This window comes from Pholcus phalangioides, unplaced genomic scaffold (assembly GCF_987345545.1).
Source record: "Pholcus phalangioides strain wild (caught in Gottingen) unplaced genomic scaffold, Ppha-v1.0 ptg000029l_1, whole genome shotgun sequence".
Taxonomy (NCBI): Eukaryota; Metazoa; Arthropoda; class Arachnida; order Araneae; family Pholcidae; genus Pholcus; species Pholcus phalangioides.
Window position 1 is genome coordinate 3074258 of NW_028301619.1, and position 26776 is coordinate 3101033.

The following is a 26776-nucleotide window of genomic DNA, read 5'->3' on the forward strand; positions in this document are numbered from 1 at the left end:
CGGGCTCTACTGATGCGTCTGAATTTGAAGGTTTTTGATTGAACTGTAAATAAGGTTATTGTTTCGTAAATAAACAATAGCCTTATTTACAGTGCTTTTATTACAGTGCGACCATTAATTAATGTATCAATGGACTGATCATCGAAACACAAATTTTTATTCTTATTTTTTTAAATCCTGTGAATAATATGCTGTCGCGGATTATATATACGTGGGTTTTTTTTTCCTTTCTTCAAATTTCACATGCGGATTATGCGCCAGCGCGGATTATACGCAGGAAAATACGGTACAATAAAACGGTTGATATTTTGAAAATACTGTATTGAAAACATATCTATTAATTCATTGTATCCTACCTCCGGAAAAAAAAAATTCTGAAAATTCTCCTTTTTTATGCATTTATATGTATTAATGCTAAATAGGCCAAAATATGCAAGTGCATATAACCCAGGCTCTAGTTATAATAATCAACTCGCTATCCAAATGCTCCATTTCTGGCAAAAAGAAGAAAAATGGAGGGGATAGAGAAAAAAAAACGAAAAAAAAAAAAAAAGAAAAAAAAAAGAACCGCAGCGTGATAAAATTCTCGTGTGTCCACCGAACTGACGAAAAACACGCCAAAAAAATGGAACCAGTTGCGTTTTTGTGCGTGCGACCTTGAGAACGCGCAAAAGGCGCGGGGAACGCGTGTTGTGTGTGACCGGTCCCGTAAAATTCTCTGTTGTCAATTTTTCTGCAGTTTTTTCCCTCTCCCGCTTCACGCCCGTGTGTCCGTAGCCGTAGGGCCAAGACCGTAGGGAGCAGTCACAACTCTGAAAAAAGTGAAAATATCTTTTTATACTGATTCACACAAGAAACACATCACATTACGGTCACGATATGTGTGGTGAACTTTTTATTTTCAAGATCTGAGAGAAAACTATATGTCTATATTATTATGAAATTGATTAATCATTTATTAATTAATTAACGATTATATTTGAACTTTAACAATGTGTGGATACAGCCCCGATACACCTCCTATCCACTTAAAGAAGGAGATAAAAGAAAGTAGAGGGGAAAAAGAAGAAATTCAAGAGAAGGGGCTTGGTTGTGCTTAAATGTCCCCACATTACACTCGTGTGGAAATGACGCTGTGCGTATCTGTCGCCAAACCGTTTAATCACTTGGTCCGAAATAAATTTCTGGCGACGGCCCTGAATATGGTAATAATTGTCTGAAAGTTTTGGTTCACGTTAATAAAAAATAGTTAAACATTTTGAAGATATTGTGTTTAAAAAACTATTTGGGGTGAGAGAAAGAGCTTCCGGCTAGGAATGTTTGTGTGTGTGTGTGTGTGTGGTGTGTTTTTCTATAATTACACTGTGTATATATATACAGGGTGAACGTGACCTGTTCTGCTAAGCGAAAGGGGGTGATAAATTAACCCAAGTGGAACATGAAACACCCTGTGTGCTATGTCGAACCATTTTCGAGTTGCGGTAGATAATCGATTGCGTGAAGTCTGAAAAAAAAACCGGAATTTGTGAAGCTTCGGAAAAACCTACACGCAAACTGAGCACATATTTGGAAAGAACAGAAAAACAGCTTATTTTATTACTGGGTTGTTATAAATGAAGTGGCCGATCTTAAGGATGCCGAAAAAAGAATAGAACAAAAAGAGAAATAATACCTGTTTATATATAATCAAAGAATCTTCTGCAGTCTCAGTGCATTATTACCGATGTGCGGCGCAGTCATTTATAAGTACGATTGTAAAAATTAGTGTATCTGGAAGGGAAGAAATCCTCCACTGCCTAATAAATTGATGCGTCGTTGGCAAAAATGCATCTTAATATCATTTCTTGGACGAAAAATGGCTCAATTGTCCTAAAACATGGTAATCTGTTGGGGAAATGTCAGGAGGGTATACCAACGACCATTTCATTTACAACAAAACAAAACTCCAAGTATGTGAATCCTTCGGATATATCTCAACAGTATTTTTTTTAATTCTAGATAATATCCCCCAGTGATAAAAATAAAATAATCAAAATACAATCATGCATCAAGAACGGGCTATAGGAATCGAATGAAACTGTCAATGCATGATTATAACGTCGATACCATATAAGTGACAGTAACAGAACGAAAGGGTGCTTCATGTCAGAACATCGAACACATCAGCAGAGCTCTAATTATCTTTTTGGAGCCCACCTCTAGATTGTATACAAGATGAAACTTCTTTCTTGTTCACGAATAAAATATGGGATCATTATCTCAATAAGTAAAAGGTAGTCAGAAAGTTTAAGAACGGTAGGGGAGATATTGCAGCATTTAAAAAAAGGAAAAAGAAAGTTAAAGAGTCTTATACAAGATTATATGAAAGAGAAGTTGAATTCAGACTGGTTCGGTTCCATACTTTGAAATTTCTTTCCAACATTCCCCTATAGTTATTTTTTCGCTTTTCCGTGGTTTAGTTCGCTCTCGCCCAGAGAGCATGCTGTGTGGTTTTAGAGGTCATAGCTTCAGCAGGATACAGACTAGGTCGAGGAAAGAAAAGCTACTAAGGTGGTAGTTGGTATGTGGAGTTTGAGCTATATGATGAGATACTTGATTGAATATTTTTTCATTAAAAGAGAAGAGGTGTCGGGAAAATGTGATTGATGTATTTAAGACTTTCAATGGGGTGGATATGATGGACCATGAGATATTGATACACTGTCAATCAAGTCCTTTGACAAGGAGGCACCAGTTTCGATTGGTTAGGGACGATTCCAGGTAGTTGTGTCACAACGATTTTTTTCCTAACCAGATTGCTTTAGAATGGAATAGCTTACCTTCTGTTTTCGCGTGAATCCTCCCCACAATAGACACTTTCTGAAATATGATGTACAGCAGGGCTTAACAAATACCAGAAGCCAAGTCACCATGGTGATTAAAAAATTGGAGAACGGGAATTGGTGCTTTTAACATTTCGTATGCGTGATTATTAAATTGGAACCTGAGGACAGCATGAAATTTTCGGAATTCATGTCAGTGTCTCCAAACGGGAAAATACTTTTGAAGTTCCTAAAAAGTCGAAAAAAATTATTTTGGACAGTTTTTCTCGCAGCAAAAAACGATCGGCTCCTTAGACTTGCCAACTACTATGGTTTGCCCATAGTTTCTACGGATGGCCGCACTCAACTACGGATCTACCGAAGATACTCTCAATTACTACGGAAATAGTTTTTCTTAGGTTTTTTTAAAAAAAAAAAAATATCTTTGAGCTTATTACATATATGTATAAGTCTTATATATTGCACACTATTTATTTATTTATTTTTTTCCTGAAATCACGTCGATCTTTACTAAACAACTATGGCGTAACCTTTGTGTTTGATAACAATTCCCACATTTTTACCGGGTGTATTTACTTTATGTAGTACCACAAAAGCAAGGAAAGATATTATTCTATTGAAGAGAAATGACTATATATAAAAAGCATCGCATAGTGGAAACTTTAGGGTATGGACATAGTGCACGCTGGTTTCCGATTATGCGAGTCGGCGCCGTTACTGATTAGTTGAAAAACTTGAAATTAAAGTTTTTAACCAATCAGTAACGGTGCCGACTTGCAGAATCAGAAACCAATAAGCACTACGTTCATACCCTTGCGATGATTTCGAAATTGTTTCATTTTACCTGCGCAGATCTGTTTTACCTGTGTGCGGTAAGGCAATCTGGCATATTCACTGATAGTGTGCTTAGTAGCTTTGCATGCGCAGGCACGCAGCTCAAAGAGAACGTTTCGTATAGGTACCGCAGGTGCTCTGAGATTCGAAGAAAACATTAGGAGGAGAGGGGTTGTAGGGTTGCAAGAGTGCTGAATGTACGACCCTTTTCCTTTTAAACTGTACACAGCCCAGGCTCTACCAGAAATTGCCAATTTTATCCATTGCCTAAGTCACTAGGTTCCAATGCACGTAGAGTGCTATATTTATATAAACGTCAAATTAGAATTATGAAAAAAAAATTTAATAAAAAATTTTGAGTGCCTTTTTTTTATCGGGCTATGATCATGCTGAACAGGGTAGTGCACTTCCCTCATACCAATGTTAGGATGTCTCCAACAAAAAATTTGGCTGCCGCCTAAATTTTTTTTCTTATTTGCCAATCCCATATATACCCCTACAGTACGCACGTGGTAAGTGAGAGGCTTATTGAGAAGCTATTCATATACAACCTCGTTGGGCATTTTGCCTGTTGTGGCGTTGTATTTGTATTTGTATTTTTTCATAGGAATTTTTCCTTTCTTTACATTTGTATATTTCTTTGTATCGTCGTAATATTGGATTGCTGTATTCATGTTCTATAGCAGGGTTTGAAAAATTCCAGACGCCAGGTTGCCATGGCGACTAAAAAAATGATATTAGGGCTTGTTTTTTTTGCTTGTTATTTTGTTCATGTATGATAGCCGAATTGAATTCTGAAAACAGCATGAAATTATCGTAATTATGTCAGCATGTGCTAAGTTGTGGACGAGTCAAGAAATCTGTAAATCTGTTTGGACCAATTTTGTCGGGAAAAAAATTGCTGGTACCTATATGGGATCTTGCTTACTCAAATCTCTCCCACTTCAACATGCCAGCTTCTTCTTCTTCTTCTTCTTTCTTGCCCACAAGTCTTCTCCACACTACTTCTTTCGAAATCCTAGGCTGCGGTCTTCGGCCCCTATGTGCCACTGGGTGAACGTGCAAATTTTCTCCCTAGTCATTTGGTTCAGCTGTCCATTTCAGTCAAATGTCTCGAGTTGATGGCTGTCTTCATGGGGAGAACGACGCGAGTGATTCAATACTCGCGAGCACGGGGCAAGGGGAGCCACCACTGTAAATCTTTGCTATCTTTTCCGACACAACTCTGCCTCTTTTGAGGTAACGGAAGTAAGGTGCTTTGCATCAGTCCGGAGCTGTGAGCGGTTCTATCTATCTATCTATCTATCTATGAGATCTTGCTGGTGCATAATTTTTTTTTCGATTTATCAATCCCTGTTTAAAAGGCATCCGTATTTATTAAATAGGACATTATTTTTCTCAATATTATTTAACTATACAAGGTGTCTCAAAAATATTGGGACAAATGTTTAGGGAAGGTAGGTATCATTTAAAGCAGCGTTTCTCGACCTATTCTCGACCTATGGTCCATGGACCAGAGGTGGTCCGTGACGATGGAACAGGTAATCCACAGATATAGTAATGGCTTTAGCGAGCCGATCTCCGCGTTAAAAAGTCACACCACACAGAGCAACAGGCCCACAACGGTACAGATATTCAAACATTACAGTTTGAACATCAACATACAACTTCACTCACAGTTTGAAATATATAAACCGGGGGGTGGGGGTGGGGGCAACCCACGGGGCACGCCATGGTATCGGGAGTGGCACGTGAACGCTTTTCAAAGATTAGAGAAATTCTATTCCTTCTCAATCAGAGAAATTCCTAACTTTAAAATAATCCTTCCCTTATGAAGGCTGCCAAACTTGTATTTTGTACGGTAGGCGCTCTTGAAATAATGATTATGTTATGACTATCTAATCAATGCGTTTCTGTTCGGTTTTTATCTTTGGGCATAGTTGCTTGACGTCCCATTTGTACGAGATTCAGGATCGTCCGCATGGGACCCATGCATTGCATAAAATAGTATTATAAGGGACGTCGGGTCGGAGGTGCGTCTCTTTTCCGTGAGGTGGCGGAATATTCCTAGACACTTGATATTGGAGGGGTTTCCAATTTATGCACGAAACTACGGAACTTGAGGAAGACTTTATTTCAAAGCACACTCAAAACACACAACCTTCCAGAACGGAAGGCATTTTCCAACTCACGCTCTCTTCTCTTGCAAGATAGATTTTCTCTTTTCACCTTCTTTTAACAACGTATAAACAAACAACACACATTATGTGGTTCACAGAGAGTAAAAATGTCCATACTGGAAAGGTAGATTCGTTCCAGTATTACATTATATATACATGAGTTCTTGAGGAGGGGGGGGGGGGTCTATGCCATCTTACAAAGTTTATTTGAGAGAGGCAAGCACACTGAGTCCCCAGGTTCTGGTGTCTATGTCAGGGCTGTCTTAAGAGTATCATGAGGCACCCCGGGTCTAGTGAGTTTTCTGAGGCCCTACCTGGCTAAAAATCCTTATCTAAATAAGCATTTATATAAATTTACATGCATAATCTCAAAAATTTCAATCAGATCTGATTTTTTGAACTCTACTCTTGAGACCCTGGTCTGTGTCCAACATGGTGTGGGTAAGATGAACTTCTGTCGATATACGCACATACATAGTCTGCATTACGATAGTCAAATTTATGACTCAAAAATAAAAAGAATTTAGAACTCAAAAGAACGACAAAATGAACTTTTTACGAAAATAAGAGGACAGCCGAATAATATTTTGCAGGAACGGAGAAAATACTCATGTCCCGTAAAAATGGGACGTATGGTCTGTGTGTTAAAATTTGCAGAGCAACCCATGAATCGAAAATAATCTCGATTGTGGTACGACTTGGAAAAAGATTGGCTGCCCCTGGTATAGATGGCAGAACTGAAAAACCAAACAAAACTCTAGATACGTACTTAGACTGTTAGGTACACACACTCACCCTTCCGGCATAAATCACTCGGTAGTAAAGCCGTATGGGTGAAAAATGAAAAATTAACACCTTCATATTTGAAAATATTTCATTTGGAAAAATATGGGACACTGTGAGCCTAAATATATGCGGGATATCACTTCTATTTTACGGGGAAAAAAATTCACCATGACTTAGTAGCCATATTTCATTCAGAAAAATACAGGAAAATTGGGATCTTGAATACGCCAAAATACGGGGCATTGCCAATTGTCACCAAAAATGTTGCCATAAGTCGGAAGAGACCACCAATTATTGCCAAAATTCATGAAAAATTACCAATTAAAGAGCAACTGGAAATTGCAGTGAATTGAAATGTAGTTCACGGTAAAAACGTTGAACATGGAGGTGCGTATACATTAAGGCGCGTATACACTAGCGCGCGGATCATGCAATGAAAGCATTCACAATTGGTTGTTCACTAATTTATACGATGTTGTGAACAATTCTTGAGCTGTTTTAACTGAACCCACCTGGAATCGGTTTTTTCCACGAACACAAAAGAAAGAAAAGAACACAAAGGAAGTTTGTGTACCCACGAGCGGATGAGAACCCGCTGCAGGGGGTCGTACACTACAAGATCGGCGCGCTAAAGTATACGCGCCTTTACAAATATGCGAGACGAATAATCACCAAAATATAGTTTATTAATGAGGAAACTAACCTGAACCTAAGACGCCTTCATATTCATATTAAGGAGTTCTACCTGAACCCACCACGAAACAGGGCAATTGTGTGAAAAAAAGAGTCGGAACATCCAAAAAATGTAGAAATGTCTCGTAAAATACGGGTCGTATGATTACTTAACTCATGCTGTTAATTAGTACTCCGTCAAATTGTTTTGTACATTTTACTGGTCCTTGGGTGCAGAAAGGTTGAGAAACGCTGATCTAAAGGAATGAGAATTGCATAGGAACCCATAACCGGAAACGTCAAGGAAAAGTGATAGCAGAGGCACAAAAAGCTGAAATGACATGAGTGATTAGTGGGTGGTGCCGTTTGATTATTGGGGAAACATTTATTGGCCATAATTATTACAAATGGAGTACTAGATACCTTCAAATGACCCATAATCGCACAAAATTTCATTCACAGACATAAACAAATGTGGTTCCGGGGGGTATATGTTTGTATGTGGAGCGTTCTTGATTTCTTCAGTTGCTTCTCCGTTCATCGCCTTCAGCCACTCCCTACGAAAGGTCAGTGATGATAACCTCGTGGAGAAAAATTTCCCCCTTGAGTAACTTCCCCCCATTCCGAAAATGTGCAGCCGTCCAACAGGAAAAATACTTATTCAAGTTTCCCTTTTTTTAAATTCTTTTGTTTGATGAACTGTCAAATTTCCCACTAATGGTAAGAAATTGTCCCCGTGGGCAAATCTTGGCGTTTTCCCCATGAATATGGAAAATTTCCCACGAGTGGGGAAACCGGGCCGTCTCAAGAGCATCATGCGCCCCCGGGCAAATTGATTTTTCTGTAGCTCTTATCTTATTGTAAATGCTTACTTACCAATTTACATGCTTGATCTCGAAAATCGTAACCAGGTTTTATTATCACGAGGCCCCTGTGCCGTGTCCGGGTGGACCCATGCGTTGAGACGCCACTGGTTACTATCACTGTAAAAGGTGTATGTCTCCTCATTACTAGGCTGACCATATTTCCTTGAGAGAAATACGGGAAATTGGAATTCCAAATACGGGACATCACCAAAAATGACGCCAAAATCGAACAAAGTTGCCAAATATTGGTGAAATCACGGGAAAATCACAATGGCGGGAAATGAAGCATTACTGCAAATTGCAGTGGATTAAAATGAATTCCACGAAAAAAAACGTTCACCAAGACAAATGTGGGAGATTAATATTCTGATATATAGTTCTAATTATCATAATATAATTTATGAATTGAAAAATAATTTCAATCTTTGACTTCAATAAAGAATAAAAATTCAAGTAGGCTTCATGTAAAATACAGGAAAAACCGGGACACTTTCGCCAAAAAGTCTGGACGGCTAAAAAAACATAAAATACCGGGACTGTCCAGGTAGATATGGGACATATGGTTCATATGTCTCCTCTCTACTAGCGCTTCATGTTCTTATACCAAAGCCGCTTGTAGGTTACTCTTAATGCAGCTTTGTCTTATACCGATAATGATGGAAACCTCAAAATTCTTTTCCACACGTTCGGAAAATGTGCGGCCATCTACCGGGAAAAATATTTAGAAAAGTATTTTCACACTAGAAAAAAGTATTGCACTGCATTTATTATTTTTTTTTTCTGCTGAAAAAATTCTTTTATTGGGTTAACTCTCAAATTTCTCACAAATGCTAAAAGAAATTTCGGTTAATTTTCCGTAATCATGTTCACCGCCAACGAGGCGATTTTTTTTGGCGCCCAAATATCGCCGATTTTGCGGCGGTCAATTCAAGATGGCCGATAAAAAACACATGCAATTGCACAAAAAATATCAGTTTATTACACGACATCAATCTAATATGCGGTAATGTACGATAAGCAATCGAAATATGCGGGAAATGTAAACTATACGAAAAATTATACAAAAAAATTGAATTAACGAAATACATGCGGTTTGATAAAGGGTTGCCAAAACTAGCATGAGTAACTATCACTGATACCACAGAGTAATAATACTTATATCTTTATACTTATACTTATTACTTTATATCTTAAGTCTATGACTGATACCGATGAATACTCTTCCTACCATTGATCGTTCCTACGGAGGCCACCAATGATTGTAACCTCATGCAACAAAATTTCCCTCAAAAAGCTAACTGAAAATGTGCTGCCATCTATCGGAAAAATACGTAGTCAAGTATTTTACACGACAAAAGTATTGTGTTTGTGTGTGTCAGAGTTGCCAGATTGGCGGTTTTCCCGCCAAATTGGGCTGGTTTGAAAACGGTTAGGCTGGAAATTTTTGGCTTTGGCGGGTGGCGGTTTTTTGGGCGGATTTTCCAAAATTGTGTTCATGGCGAATTTCTCCCTATTTTTCTTTGCTTGCGAGCAAAGCAGTTTTTCTGTTTAACTTCAGTCCCCACCTCATATTGTGTTTTCTTCCTGACAAGGCAGAAGGGATGGAGGGGAGGCATCTCACCCAACTATGGAAAGCCAGAAATTTCTACCACAATGCCTTTGCCACCCAATAGTTGAAGGGACCGTAAAACAAAAACTTGGGAACTGTCCTAGGCTCTAGATAGTGGTTTTCAACCTTTATGACACCGCGGCCGGTCGGTTATCATATATCCAATGTAGTATAAGGGAAGTAGTATGTTGTATATCCAATGACTATAAGAGAAATTATAGCCACTACAATAGGGCAGTCGCCTTAAGGGAAATGGGAGACTTCAGTGACGTCACGAGCTTCGAACGGAGGCCTTCTGCTATAGAAGGTGTTGCTCTGACCCGACGGTTGGGAAACACGGTATCTAGACCACAGAAGCCTGTGAAAGAAACCGTAGCCTCAACAAGCGTGGAGCTGACAGGGCTCAAGCCCAGGAACCAGTTCTGTCTTAATGCATGGGCCCACCAGGGCATGGCCCGGGGGCCTCAAGAGAAGAGGGGCCTAAGAAAAACGAGAGGTGGTTGTATTTTTCGGGGATTTTCCATGTAGGGAATCAGAAAAATCACTTGGCTCTCGCGGCCAGGATGCTCTTAAAACGAACCCAGAAAAGTAGACAAGAAGAGAACCCTCTTCTTAAGTTTTTTGTTTACTAGACCGTGAAAAATCTGGTCTGGGATTTAAAGCCCATACCTAATTTTTAAAATCATTGTACCAAATTTCGTAGGTACCTATGCACAATTTGAGGCAGTGTCGTCTTGACGCATTGGCCAACCCGGGCACGTCACGGAGGCCTTGAATGAAAAGCGGTGGGGGGGGGGGGGAATGAAATATGGTTAAGATTTGCGAGATTAAGCATGGGAATTGGGAAGTAGGCATTTGCAGTCTGGATAGAGGGCTGAGCAAAATCAATTTGCCCGGGGTCCCATGATGCTTTTAAGACGTCCTCCACTCCAGGCATCTCTGGGCCGTTTTTCCAGGAGAGAGAATGTGTAGCCCTGACTATGGCCCCCACATCCTAGAGCAGGGCCCCTAGGCTGAGATCTTTTGCGGCCCCCCCCTCCCGAACCCACTTTCACGGGCCCCTTTATGGTGAATTTATAGCGTGAAAAAGCAAAAAAAAAAATGGTGAAAACCGTCCCGGTCCCCAGGGCTGGAGCCTTGTCAGCCCACCCCTTGTGGGGGCCATGGCCCTGACTTTCGCAACTTTTCAAAGAAATCAATTAATTCGGTAAAAAAAAACCCCCATATTTTTACGGAAAAGGGGGGGGGGGAAGTTACTGGACTATAACAAGAAAAGCTATAAACCATAACTTTGCAGACTAGAATATCGTCAAACTGTAGCTCGCATGTTGCTTCATAGATGACAGCACAATATATTGGGCTATTTTCTGGCTACTTTTGAAGAGGATTTTGGCTGGAAATTTTTTAAGGACCTGGCAACTCTGGATTGCATTATTTTTCTTCCTGACATGCCAAGGAATTTCCATGTTACCATTATTGGTGACCGCTGCTCGAATGCAAAAACTAGAAATCTTCCCTCTAGCCTATAGGGTTATCAGACGTGCTCTTTCAGGAAGAAATATCCTCCTTTTTGATAAAATATCGAGCGTCCTCCTACGTTCCGGAAAATCGTCCTTTTGTCCTCCTTTTCATGTTTCCAGAATCATTTTTAATTTTTTCTCGGGAATTTTTTTTAAAATCTGAAACATATCTCTTCATTGATATGAATGTTTTTGTGTTGTTTTTTTTCCCACTCGCATTGACCAATAGGCGTCGAAATTTCCAAGAATTTTTTGTTTTTTCTTCTTTTTTAGCGGTTCTGTTTTAGTTAAGCAAAATGATTGTTGTGGCCTGTTTTATTAGTACAGTGGTGTCATCTGTTGTGGAAATTGGGAAAAGTGACATTTCTAAATGCGCACGCAGGCATCCTCTTCCTCAGTTTTGTGGCGGACCTGGTAACCCTACTCTATCCAGAGAGAGTTGATAGACACATAATTTTTTTTTTCTTTTGCTTTCATCTAAGAAATAACACGAACTATAGTTTAACGGTAATATAGCCTACAAAAAAGCAATGGTCAACATTTTTTTCTTACAGTTCCCCATGGCCCCCACATCCTGCAGCAGGACCCCTAGGTTAATATCCTTATCGGGCAGACTGTACCTGGGGCCCCCTCTATAGTGAATGTATAGTGTGAAAAAGCAAAAAAATTATTAGAATCGCCTGGGCTCTCCCCCCAAACTTCCCCCATCCAGGTAAAAAAAAATTTTTAAGGTAAAAAAGACTTTTTTTTACTGAATGAATTGATTTCTGGGAAAAGTAGCAGAAAGCCGGGCTGGATACTCGATTTCTCTTCGGCTTTTTTTAACGTAAGGACCCACACGGGCACGGCCATAAGTGCATGGGGTTGGGGGTGCTTTGTGGTATTGAAGTTTTGTACAATGATTTCAAAGAGCAAGTATGTGAATTGGTAGGCAGGTACCTTCAGACTATAGATAGGGGTCCCTGGTAGGACCGCAACTAGATGCTTGGTCAGCCGGGGCAAGCACGCATTTTTGCTTCCCCGTATAATGTTGATGTGTGAAATTTGCTCCCCCTCTGGTCTGGCGTCCGGCACCAGACGCGCTTGCTTCACCCTAGTTGCGGTCCTGCCCCCTGGTTCTTTTGAGATGGCCCTGATCCTTTTGTTTTTTGGGGGGAGGAGTCCTACTAGATTCTATATAAAAGCAGTTTCGCACTTTTACTCACCATATATATTTTTTTCACTCTAATGTTTCACATCTATTTTTATTCATGGCCCACACATCCTGCAGCAGGGCTCCTAGTCTGGGATTTTTTATATATAGTGAATTTATAGTTTGAAAGCACAAAAAAAAAATAATGATAATCAAATCGCTCCGGCTGGAGCACTGTTAGCCCCACTCTTGTGAGGGCGATGGTTTCTTTCACAGGTCTCTTCCTTTGTAAGGAAGAAAACATGACACGAGTTCAGAGGCGAATTTGTGATTTCGCCGCCTGTGGGCGATACGAATTTTGCCGCCCTTCTCCCATTTTAATCTAATTTCATTATCATTCATTAATCATTCTAATCTAGAACCCCTATTCATCTGAGGTCCCCGCATGGCTCTACAAGGGGGTGGGACTGGCATGGCTTCAGCCCGGAGCCCGAGAATATTCTCATCATTTTTGTTTTTCACACTATAAGTTCATAATAGAGGGGGCCCGTAAAGATTATAACCTGGGAGCTCACAAAAGATCTCAGCTTATTGTCCTGTTGCAAGATGGGGCGGGTTGGGGGGGGCATGGGTCTCCGTGACGTGCTCGATTGAACTCGTGGTTGGGACTCAAGAGGTTGGAACCCTGTCATCTTGTTTATCTGAGTTGTCGGTTTTTTACACTAAGAAATTAACTATAGAGGAGGCCTTACTAAAGATCTCAGTCTAGGAGCCTGGCTTCAGAATGTGGGGGGGGGGGGCATGATTATTCCTACATGAAAGATGTGCTCTTTAACTTTGTTTTCTTCCAGATGGGGCCATATTGTCTTCTATTTCACCTGCACTGACCAGTTTCGCTGCGCATAGAATTTCGATATCTATGCGGAATGCCAAAATCGCATGCTATCTTATAAAATATGGGGAATTTTTTTTTTCTGCGCAGCAAAAGAAAAAAATATTTATACATGAGCATTTTTAGTCATTCTTATAGACTCTAAACGTTCATATTTTGTAAACTTATTACCCATGGAAAAAAATGGTGTCTTTCTTATTTACTTTTGTCCATAACCAACAAACGGGTAAAAATGAAAGTTTAGCAGCCAACATATGCCTTTCAGAAAACAACTATACAATATTATATTGAGAAACATCATTAAAGTGGCACCCATTTTCTGCCACCTATCGAATAAAAAAACTCAAACGTTATAAATTTGTCGATTGGTATCGGATGACCGGTTTTTGATTTATGCGCCGCATAAAAAAAAACAGTATAGTATGTTCTTTACATTCGTAAATATTTTATAAGCAGACATTAATTAAAATTTTACAGTTGATATTTGCATGTAGCAAAATAACGTTAGTAATACTCGAAAAGCGTGGCCCTCATCTCGGGTCGATTTTATATACTTTTTGATCGTAGTCTACTAGCCAATGATGGCAGCACTTTGTGAATATTACTAACATTACTCTATACTACACGCAAACATCAACTATTAAAGTTTTGCAACAAACTTGATGATTCAGTTTATATTATTACTCAAAAAATATTTATCAATATCATACTATTTTTTCCATTTGGCTCAGAAAAAACCGGATCACCAATTCCAGTTGAAGATTGGAATTGATGATAAAATCATTAACAGCTTTGTTTTTTTATTTGATAGGTGGCAGGAGGGGTTATCCAGTTTAATGATGTTTCTCAATATACGGGGTGATTATAAAAAAACTATCCCGACATATGGGCCCCTAACTATCATACCATTCACAGAAACTGAATGAAATTTTGGCATAAGGTATTTTGAGGTATGCGCTCAAGAATGATATGGAAAACAACAGTGTCACTCTAACAGTTACGGTTACAGTGAGAAAATTTCGAAAATATCAAATGGCAACACCAAGTTTTTTGTACTGGAATGCGATCTTCATACTGAAAAACACTAAATAGCGTTGGAATGGCACCTGTAGCACGAAAATCCCCGGAGCTAGGCAAGGAAAAAGTAAAAAGGACTTTGCCGTGCACCAGAGCATTAATGTTCGTTTCATTCGTCACACCGTTTCTTCGGCTGAGATCCCAGCCTGATTAGTCCTCCACAAGGTCATGTGGAAAATTGGTGAAACACAATAAAATGCGAAGTACGAAAGCCTGGATAACCAAGCGGAGATCGAGATGTTGTTCGGAAAGAATAATAATTAATTTTCTTTCCGAACAACATCTCGATCTCCGCTTGGTTATCCAGGCTTTCGTACTTCGTATGAAAAGCGGAGAGTGACATCGTTTCTCTCTACACAATAAAATTCTTTATTTTATGCTGCTTCTCTGTCCTTATTTGTTGTCCTCACTTTTAGCCTATCTACCGCCGGTGATTTTCATGCTACAGTGGTTATGCTTTGGTTGGTTATGTACAAAAGTAACTAAGAAAGGTATGACCAGGTATACCATGAGAAAATGGTGCCTTTCTTAAGGGGCCGTTCAAGTATTACGTCATCATCGAGGGGGGGGGGAGGTTTTCGATTTGATGACAAGGGGGGGAGGGGGGTTTTATATAATGCTTACGTCAGCAACCACCCTTTATGAAAATATAGCCCCGTTCACATGTGCAAGATTGGGGGTCGCTTTGGTGGTAATTACCGGCATGACAACTTTTTTCCCCTCGTAGGGAAGAAAAAGAAGCCCATCTTTCTTGGGGTGGATTGGAGCGGGGCCTTCCTGATTTTTCCCTTCTTACGGTAAGAAGGGAAAAATCACGAAGGCCCCGATTGGAGGTCGACACCGACCTTCTCTCCCATAATCCTTTGCGCCGCGAAAACTGCTACAAGCTCCTTCGTCAACCATCTTGAATCAATCATTTCCGTTCAACCTACGTAACCAGTGACGACTTCCGGAAAAAAGAGGGGGATTACCGGCATAAACTTAACGACATGTGAACGGTTTGTAGCGAAAATCCCCGTTACCGGGAACTTCCCGGGATGTTTTATTGTACATGTGAACGCGGCTTATGAGTTAGGATTCAGAGGGGCAGAGCTGATGACGAAATTTTGCTGACAGCGGGGGGGGCGGGCGGGGGAGAGGGTCAGCGTTTTGCTGACTTCTGCTGACAAAGGGGGGGAGGGGGGAGTCAAAAATGGTTAAAAATTTGCTTACGCAATACTTGAACGGCCCCTAAAGGTTAATAAGTGTTTATGGTTAATAAGTTATAAAATATGGACGTTTAGAGACCTAGAATGAGTGTACTTTCATATACACAAAGTTTCTTTCCGAAGAAAAAATTCTCTGTATTGTATGAAATAGCATGATATTTTTTTTCATTGCGCACAGATATCGAAATTCTGTGCGCAGAGAAACAACAGGTCTGTGCTGGTGAAATTAAAGAGAATGTGCCCACTCTTTCTTGGAACATAAAAGGGTGCCACCGAGATAAAAAAAATTTATTCATCTCAGAGGATTTTTTAAGTGGGCAGGGGTTCCAAGGTGTAACGATATTATTTATCATTTAAGTACTTAATATGCAAGAGATAGCGTTTTAAGTATATAGGGTGACCAGAAATTCTCTCTAACTTGGTTATGAGGACGCATGCGCTTGCATCTTTGACTATGTTCCTTGCATATGTTTACAAGAGATGAGCAACAATTGTTTTACAACCAAAACAGAACCACACCTCCTGTGCTTTCTAACAGAGGGTATTTATTAATTATCAAGCACTCAAGCATTGAGTGGTATTTGACTCATTTTCTTTGCTTCTGAATTGAAGAAGGAAGATATTGTCCGATTCTATTATAAACTACCCCAGGACTGTTTTAACTCATAGGCCTGCCAAGCACGGCCCGGACGGCTTTCTCTAGTGAATAGGGCCACTCCACGATAATGGGATCAGGTGCTATGATACATACCAGATGCCGCTTCGGTAAATTACTCATTTTTACGCGTGGAAATTCGAGCAATTGGCAAGGGCCATATACTTTTAGGACCTTCCGATGAGGGCTTTGCCCGAGGCCAACCTCTGGGGGCGGATTTATTGTTTTGTGGCCTGTTGGCTTTACAAATTTTTACCGCCATTTACCCATTCTTATCTAGTTTTCTTGAGTACTCATTCCTCCAAATTAGCCGCCTCCATACCGTAAATATGTGTCTGTGTCACTATCTTTCGGTCGTTCACATGCTTTCACACCCTCTAGGTCACTGTTTTGGGTCTCTTGCTTATCAGGTCATTCTTTTAGTCACTCACATACCTGCACGCTGTTTCGGTCACTCACATGCTTCTACATTTTCTAGGTTAGTCCTCCAAGTGCTCTGGTTTTTTTTAAATGACACTACCTCGTTAAAATTCAAAACAAAGAAAAGCTTTACGAATATCAGTAACAAGTAACTTTTCTTCTTTGAAAGTTCTCCGAAATCTAGGATGTTTAATCTTAGGTTTAATCCAGGATTCCATGGCGTTTGATCATGCGGAACCCCAGAAAAACTGTCACGGAACCCCAATTAGAAACCTGTGCTCTAAAGCCCCGTTTACGTGGGAAATGGAAAAAGCGGATTTAAAACTCGCTTCAAGGATATAATCACCGAAACCCGTTTACATGGATCGGCGCTTAGATATCGTCAGAGGCAGGGCCGGAACTGAGGGGGGGGGGGAGCAACTGCCCTGAGTGGAAAAATTTAGAGGGGGGCAGTTTTAGGGGGAACAAAGAACACCGTTACAAAATTATCGAATTTTAAAGTTGGGGGGCAGCAAAATAATGTTTGCCCCGGGTGGCAAAAATCCTAGTTACGGCCTTGGTCAGAGGTCACGTGGGTCAACCGGTACAATTCGTCTCTCAAAGAATTATGGGAAAGGAGGTTACACTCTCCAAGTATCCCCAACAAAGAAAGGCAATTCCTGCTCTCTATTTCTTTCCCTACGTTAAACGGGTGCTAGAACTCCTAGTACTACCTCAATATTGCACATGTAAACGAGGCTTAAGTCACTCTTTCGATCATTCCTGTGCTCACACATTCTTTTGGTCACTCCAATGTTTATACACTCATTTGATCACTCCTCCTAGCTCATACACACTCAGCACAGCTACATACAGCACTCAGCTACATAAGTCAGCGGTTCTCAATTTTTTGACCAACGGAGCCCTCTTTCCGGTATATAATTTCTGTGGCGGAACCCCGTAGGCCTATTTTTTATTTATTCATCAAAATTACTGACTTAATTTATTATTCAAAAATATTAATAATTATTTTTTCAAATTTACTGGTTTTTATTTTTATTTTCCTCTAGCGACCGCGGAGCTCCTGAGAGTTCATAGGAACCCTTAGAGCTCCACAGAGCACCGGTTGAGAACCACTGCTCTAAGTCACTATTTTGTCATTGGCATGCTTGCTCACTGTTTTGGTCACACGTGCATACAAACTGTTTTGGTCACTCGTATGCTTGTACACTGTTTTGGTCACTCACATGCTTGCATGGTTCTCAACCTTTGGAAGCTCGCAGCCCGGTAAATCTCTTTTGTGTAAGTGAAAGGTCTGGTCATACACACTACTAACGAGAAATTAATGGGAAAAATGAAACTGCGAATCACTAACGGCCCGGTGTGACTAGTGTTAGGGCACAGCGGTTGAGAAACACTGCTCTAGATCAATCTTTGGTTGCTCACTGACTCACTTTTTTTTATCATTTACACGTTTACACATGTTTTAGGTCATTCTTTTAACTACAATTTTGAACGCCTTTTGAGCATTTTGTAAATTGGAATCATACCTCTACGACGGACGGTTGATGATATAAAGGCCGCATTAGCACTTACTGGACACCCTGTATAATATTTGAGTTGAAGTATCATGTTAGAATACTGCTGACAAGGCATTAAAAAAACTGCATACAAAAAATTAATTAAGAATTCATAGAGAATTCGCATTTAAAAACAGGAAGTTAAATATATTAGGCATAAAACGTACTTTAAACACACAAATTTATAATAAAAAGATCGTAATGGATGTAGAAAAATATTTCTGGTCGAGGTCTAGGTGTGTAAATATTTTATGGGCACAACTATTAATGTATGTCATTAATAGTTGTATACTGTTATGATAATAATAATCATAACAGTATAATAATCATAACAGTATAATAATCATAACAGTATAATAATCATAACAGAATATTGACAATATCGCGGAATTGTGTTATTGAAGTTATTAAGTTTTGTGTTATTGAGAAGATGTGTTTTGCGGTGATTTAAAATTTTTTTCTTCGCTGTTTCCTCATGCTAGATATGAATGGATCAGAAAAAATTATTAGTTGATGCATGGCACATCTTGGGAATTTTTGCAAGAATCTTTTGAAATAAAGTTTTTGGGTCATTTTCTGTTCCCTTAATGATTTAGTTATTTTTCTTCTTTTTGTTCTCTTATTATTCTCAGCAAATTATGATATGGTTTCGCCACTGATTCCTTGTATATACTTCGCAGAAAATTAGAACGTTTGTTAAGACCAGTCGATTTGCCATTTATTTATTTATTTTTTTATTTACTTTTTTTGCGTGATTTGTGCACCTATCAAATTTTGCTTAATTTTAGCATTTAAAACTTCATTCTTTGTTAATTTCTTAATGTACTTCTTAAAGCGATTTTCTAAATCGGTGCATTGCGGCTTAAAGTTTGAGCTGTGATCCTTTATAAGTATTTCGGTCAAATCGCTCTTTTTTTTCAGAGTGAAGTAGCCTAAGTTTGAAACTAAAAAGATAAAAAAATCTGAAGTATGTTTTACAGTTTCAATTATATAATATTAATAAACTACGATTGTTATAAATTGTCAGCATTTGAAAATAGTCGATTAAAATTTGATTAACTAGAAAAAACTTTTAATTAATTTACAGCCTTTACTTTGTATTTATATAAATTAGTAAATCCGATGTTTGACAGTGGAAAAGGATATTGCTACACGATCTCGATCTCGCACGCCTATGTAGGAATGAGTAAATAAAAATATAGGTATTAATTTTTTTTAAAAAAGAAGATTAGAAAATTTGTAATGATGCTAGTAGGGGTGCCACATGTGAAGAAAAGAAATTCCAGAAGCCCATTGACAGGGCCGCAACTAGGAGGGTGCAGGGGTTCTGATGCCCCTGACGTTGGATCACGTCGAGCGCTGAGTTTACTGGTCTTTCGTTCAAAATTACGGAGTGGGTGGGGGCGCCAAAATGGATACTGGCCCTGGGTGACAGTAAATTTTCGTCTCTAGTTGTTTCGTTCCATTGAAAATGCAATACAGACACTTGTTTAGCAAAAGGGATCAGGGGCCATTCAAGTATTACGTAAGCAGATTTTTAGCCATTTTTGACTAGCTCTCCCCCCCCCCCCCGTCAGCAAAATTTCGTCAGCAGCTTAGAATATTTCATATCTTCAAAAAGGGTGGTTGATGACGAAAGCAACCTTCAAACCCCCCCCCCCTTTCCCTTGTCATCAAAAGTCAGCAAATCCGAAACCCCCTCCCCCCTCGATGCTGACGTAATACTTGAATGACCCCTCAGCAGAATTCTTCATGTCAAAATGAACTTGAATGTCTACGGAAAACAATGTCTTGTCGGTTCGTTCATTATTGATACGTCAAATTTTTCTTAGCGATAAAGAAATTCAGAAAAGACAGCCGAGAGAGAGAGAGAGAGACTAAAACACCGATATAAGTGCGGTTTACTATTCAAAACCCTTCCAGATCGAATCTTACCTTAACCCGTCCAGTGGTTCAGATTTCAGATAAGAATGTAACCTTTGAAAATTATTTGTGTGAATAGATAAAGACGTTTTTTTTCCACTTGAAATCTTCTTTTCCCTTCTTTTCTATGCTCGTCTTTTCTTGAGGGCGTACATTAGAATAATTTCGTAGAAACAGGATTTAAAACTGACTAGTGCATTATGAAATTAGAAATGATAGCAAGTACAACAGTGCAAAGGAGTGAAGTTATTGAAAATATTGGGAGAGCTTAAAAATATTGTGGGGCGAGTGAGGGGTTCATACCAAATATTTCTATAGGTATTATGAAAATGGGGTAACAAAATATTGAATGGACTTGGGGTCGTGTACCGGATACAAGTTTAGTTTAGAACCGAGCACGTCCAGGCTCTGTCGCTTTTGCGATATAAGCTCATTGATCGTGAGATGGTGGGTGTGCCGGAGAAAACTCAAACCGGCATGCCAGCCGGGAAAGCATACCCGGTTCGGACCAACACAATTGCCAACCCCCAAGCAGCACAACCACACTCCCCACACCCAAACCCCAATCCTTGAGCACATCACCGCGAGTGCAACTCCCCTTCCGTCCCGACACCCGTGACAAGGCCCCACCGGCGCAGTCCATGGCGCCCCAACACACCCACGCCCCTCAAAGGGAGCCCTCGACCACCCCAACCATCCCCACCCCCAAGAACCTCTATTGTGGATATGAGAGAACATTATGTTACAAGACGGGAACATCGCTCCTCATCAAGGAAAACATGGAACGCCTCGCGACAAGGGCCTAAATCGGCGCTTTATTCTCGACTACGTATGAAGTTATCTGATTTGTCGACATACAATCTTGTTCTCCTTGTTATTTCCTGCACCTCTGAACTCTGTCTGATCTCCTGTCCTTTCACTTGAGTAACATGCGGGTGCGACAGTCAAAGTTTCAATTTGCCAAAAGTCACGTGCAGAGAAATGCACGTGTGCCACATCAAAAAATACTACAGATATATTTTAAAAAAACCATGCGCAGAACAGTACAAACAATCCAAAATCGTGCGCCGCTTATGCATGTATGATATATAAATTCAAAAGTTGGTGCCACAGCACCAAATGGGGGCGCAATTTACATGTGGCACCGGTGGGCCAATCTGCCTCTTTTCCAATGTGGCCGGGTGGGCTTTCTGTATCCTTCCTGCATAAGCGACGCACGATTTGGTATTGTTTGTTTTATCTGCACATGTTCTTTTATTGTATCTGCTGTATTTCGTCATTTGATGTGGCACACGTATATTTCTCTGCACACTACTCATGGCAAATTGTTACTTTGATTGTCGCACCCGCAATGGGCCCAAATTAAACAAGGGCATTGATTTCGTCTTTCATTAAACGCCGCCACGTTAGCGTCAACCGCCGGCTGTGGAACAAGACAATGCATGGCGTCACCCGTAGCGAACGTGTTAAAAGCAAGCGCATTTGAGTAATTTGAATTCCTCTCTATTTAGCTATCGATGCGATAAATGGAATTATTGCGGATCTGTCTGCTCTTGTCTATAGCCAATTATTATCATTTTTTTTTCGAGTGCAAGATGGGCCCACACCACGCGAGATCAAGTATTTCATGGAAATAGTAAATAAATACACTCAAACCTGTTTTTGTGCGGTCTTTTTTGGTGCGATTTTTTTTGTGCGGTATATGAAAATTTCAATCAAATTAGAACATAATTCACGAAGTTATCAATAAAAAAATATTAGTAGGTTTGATCGGCCATTTAGTTTTTTCGATTTTTGATATTTCATCACATAAGTATTGCGTCAGCCAATTACATTACATATGTATTGAAGTATATAATCGCATTATTTAATTGACGTCCTTCAAAGTGCTTTCATATTCCTGGACCATTAAGATAAGCCATCATTTCAAAGCGTAAATTAAAGGTAAATTTATTATTTTTTCCATTTAGATATAAATTTTTAGGATTTTTATTTTTCGACTAATCCCTGAAAATGAATAATGGCAAAAACAAAGCGAAGAGAAAGGCAATTTCCTTAGAAACTAAGACTACGATTTTAAAACAAATAGCAGAAGGTGAAGGATCCACAGCTCTTGGTAAAGAATTTGGATTAGGTGAATCCACTATAAGAGGCATACAAAAACGTTTTGTATGTGTAAAATAATTACATATGTAAATAAAATACTTAAAAATGTTCGCATGTGTATTTTCTAAATCAGATTCCAAAAGGTTTGGTGAGATTCCAAGTATCTGCTAAGCAGGGCCGCAACTAGGGGGGTGCAGGCGGTTCTGGTGCCCCGGGCGCTGTACTAGAGGGGGCGCAAATTTCACTCTTTAATCTCTCCTTCAATATTATGAGGGGGCGCTAAAATGCATTTTGTTGCCCCGGCTGATCAAGCATCTAGTTGCGGCCCTGCTGCCAAGCCTCGTGTCTTGATTTCATTTAAAAAAGCAATTCCTAGTTATGTCGTAAGGTTTTGAGTTATTTTCTACGTGAGACTTTTTTTATAGCGGTCCCTATCCACCGCATAAAAACAGGTTTGAGTGCACACCATATGTTTGCTTCTTTTCTAATATCCCACCTATACACCTGTTGCTTTCACAGCTTTCCACCATACAAGAAAATTGTTTTCACGAGTAATTTAATTTTTTTTTCACTAGTAGTAGTTTCTTTGCTTGTCCCGTAAATCATCACACCTTGTTTTCTCATCCACACCATACAGGAGCATAGACGGTACAGAGGTGGGGGAGAGGGTTGTGATCCACTATTCATGAAAAATTGTATCATTAGCAGGGCGAAAGTAGACAATTGCCACGATCATCATGCACACTCTCTCGTTGAACCCCCATCCCCCGCCCGTTCACAGGGCTGGCGTCCGCGCCTTTTATTCACTGTGACGCAGATTTGCATGCGGTTTCTTCTTCCCAAGGTTACATTTGCATGCATGGTGTTCTTTTTCTCTCGATAAATTTCAACAGGAATGCCGTTTTAACGTTTGCGGAGCGGCAGTTTGCGTTTCATGTTATACCATGCAGTTTTTGATGACAATTGTTTCTATTGATGTGTACTATCACCTCTTAAAGTTTATCCCATCTTTTCTGAATCAAATCACCATACAGGGATCACACCATCCTGTAAGTGCTAGCAAGGCTTTTATCTCACCAACCGTCCGTCGTAGAGATATGATCCCAATTTACAAAAATGCTCAACAGGCTTTCAAAAATTACCCTGTACCAGTTTTGAGAGTGGAAATACAGTGTATAACAAAATAAAAAAATCAAAATTTTTATACGTTGCGCCTGTGCTCTTAACTTCCAGTTGAAAAGTTGTTGCCCTGTCTCTCCTGATGTCAACAAAAAACACCATGTTTCTAAGTGCAATATTCACAGATCACAGATATTCGAAAAACGAAGGAAATTTGGGAACAACTGCGTTAAATGCGGGTAAAACGGTTTTTCCGCATTTAACTTAAATACAGTCGAATCCCGTTTTAACGAATACCATTATAGCAAAAATCTCGTTTTAACGAACACCTTTCTAATCCCCCAGATAAGTTTACGGTAGAACAAAATGCAAAATCCTGGAATTCCTTTATAACGAAATTTTTCGTTATAACGAAGTGATTTCTCCGGTCTCTTGGAGTTCGTTATAACAGGATTCGACTGTAGTATCTTGGATATTCAATACGGAAGAATAGAATTTTTACCGTCACAATCAAAACCATTCATTGCAGAACGGTGCCGAAGATATATAGGTCTCCCACTTGACAGGTTTTACTGTAGTACATTTGTATACGTGCATACGTGCATTGTCATTTATTGTTCCAGTTAAATATAAATAGGTAAATATCGTTCAGTGTTTTGAAGCATCCTGCAGACCTATCCATAAATTTTACTCAATCATCCTAAAACCCAAACAAACTATATTTCAACAACGGAAAAAATAGATGGTAACGTGTTTTTTTTTTTTTTTTTTTTTTGCAGAAGACGGCTCGTGTTCGCCAGATAACTTTCGCTGTTCCAGTGGTCAGTGTATACCTAGGCGATGGGTGTGTGACTACCAACGGGATTGTGAAGACGGTGAAGACGAACACCAGTCATGTCGTAAGTTGCCTATCCACCATATCGGTTTTATTTGGATAAAACACTAACGGCCGTATTCACCGACACAGTTTAAACTACAATTGCAGGTGAAAGGATTGGAGATGGACACGGATTGGTTAAATTCAGGATTTTAACCAATTCATGTCGATCTCTAATCCTTCAACCTGCGATTGTAGTTTAAACTCTGTCGGTGAATACGGTAGTAAATATTGAATTTTTTTTATTCTATTTATTTATTTTATTTTATTTATATATTTTTTTTGTGGTTAATGCAGTTGCAAGGACTTTGGACCATTTCTTAGTTAACGAATCTCATTTTCAGAATTCTCATTCATAAACTTTGCACTGTTAGGATCGCACTTCGGTTAAATTTCGAACAAATCTCGAAACTATCATAACCTGAAACGAAATGAATGAACTATAACTCAAGACACATGCAACGGAAATCATATTCTCTGACATGATGATGATTAAAGAGTTAACCAATAACTTACAGAAAAAAAAATTGAATGTAAATTCATGCTACGATATAATTTTATGCGCCATCTATCAATCTCAATGAGCACACAACACTGGGCTAGTAACATCGTTATGGGAGGACGGAAGAAATAAATAGTTTAATTATTCCAAATGTTGAATGAAACAACGTCATATCTTGATAAATTTCGTAATGTTTTTAGCGAACTTCTTCTCCAAGTAAAGATGGGGGAAGGAGACCACTCCATATATTTAATGAAAGACTTTTATTGTAAAAACTATTTATTGTGTGGAAAGAGGATGAAGTGTAGATTGACCATACGTCTCGTATTACCTGGGACAATCCCGGTTTTTCTGTTTGTTCTTTGGCCGTCCCGACTTTTTTTTTGCAAAAATGTCCCAGTTTTCCCCGTTTTTTAAACGGATTTTACTTGCATTTGCTATTTTCATCAAAAATGTGGATACACAGGCGATTTTCATAACTCAATAACTATATGAGTCGACGTGTTGACATCATTGCGCTGAGAGTAACATTGAATTTTTAAAATGGGACAAATGTCACAACAGAGGCCACAACAGACAAAATGCCCAACGAGGTGTCTGGAAAAAGAAAAACTCCCACAAAATATGGATGTCGAATATGTATCTAAACTATATCAAAAATACAGCAACTCGATAAGAGCAAAAAAAACCAATAATTATGATAAAATATAAATATACATACTACCCATTGAAGTTATGGCTGTCTCATCTACGTATGGATAGCTTCTCGGACGACCCACTCGTCCTACTTTTCCTACTTTTTGGTAAAATGTCCTACTTTCTCGGTTTTGTCCTACTTTTCCTACTTTTTTACCAAATCCTATGGACAAAATTTGTGTAATTGATTTTAATTGAGCAGGAAATCATTGATATATTGCCAAATATTACAAATGTTGGAGAATGCAATTAATGATCCTGCCAAAGCAGAAATTTTATCATTTTTAAGGTTATTTAGGGGGGGGGGGCATGCATTTGGTTGATTAATTTTTCATTTGCTTAGTTTGAGGGTTCAACAAGCATAGTAGTCATTAAAAAATTCTGTCTGGAGGGAAATAAAAATTTTGTATTTATTACTTCATGGTCTTGGACAGTAACTAACATTCATCATTCAAAATTATGGTGAAATAGGTGAAACAACAGTTTGCATTTCAAAGCAGTTGGATACATAGGCCTATTCTAGGTTTCGTGATTCTGATGCTCCCAATAGCATTCAGTTGTCTTCTGTATTTTTAAGGCATGAAGAGGCATAAACAATATTTACAATGATCAGCAAAGAACTAGAAATGGAAGTGCTTCATTTGTCAAAAATGCTTACACTGGCAATGAACAGTAAAATGTGAACAAATCACTTTAAAAAATGATGGACAATGCAGTAAAACTATCTGGTTCACCTTGCCTTATTTACATTGGACCTTGTAATTTAAACATTTTGTACTGTGCTTTTGAAAGTGGTCTCAAATGAGTGTCATTCTTTAAAAAATGCATGTCTTCATAATTTGCTGTATATTGTCAAAGAGAGTTGACAGACTGGACTGTGAAAGACTCCAAAAAAGAATGTCTTGTGAAGAGATACAGAATATCTATGAACTTGTTTTGGCCGAAAATTGTTCGAAGGAGCGTCATTCTTAAAAAACGTACGTCTTCAAAATTTGCTGTGCATTGTCGAAGAGAGTTGACAAGCTCTGCGCTTTAGAAGACTCCAAAAAAGAATGCTGTCTCTCCTCATATACACTGCTCAAAACAATTAGGGGAGCACATGGTTTTAACAAAATTACGCAAGATGTATACCGATAAGTAACATAAAATGAATCATGCATAATTTAAAGCCTAGCAGGAAACGGAAGAAGAAAACTTCATATGCAAATCAAAGTTCACGACGTCAAAAACCAAAAAAAGGAGATAAGGGCAGAAATCGGGATGTTGCAGAAACGTCTGTTTTACTGCGGTAACTGTGAAATTCGATTGCGCAGTATTTTTT

The 26776-nt window shown here is 39.2% G+C and overlaps 1 protein-coding gene across 1 annotated transcript in view; it reads left to right on the top strand.

Annotated features, from left to right (window-relative positions):
* Positions 1-26776, top strand: part of mgl (low-density lipoprotein receptor-related protein megalin) — a 425733-nt gene that overhangs the window by 38138 nt on the left and 360819 nt on the right. Inside the window, exon 2 of the mRNA XM_089252561.1 lies at positions 24160-24279. Coding sequence (XP_089108687.1) covers positions 24160-24279 — 120 coding nt within the window. The remainder of the gene's footprint in view (positions 1-24159; positions 24280-26776) is intronic.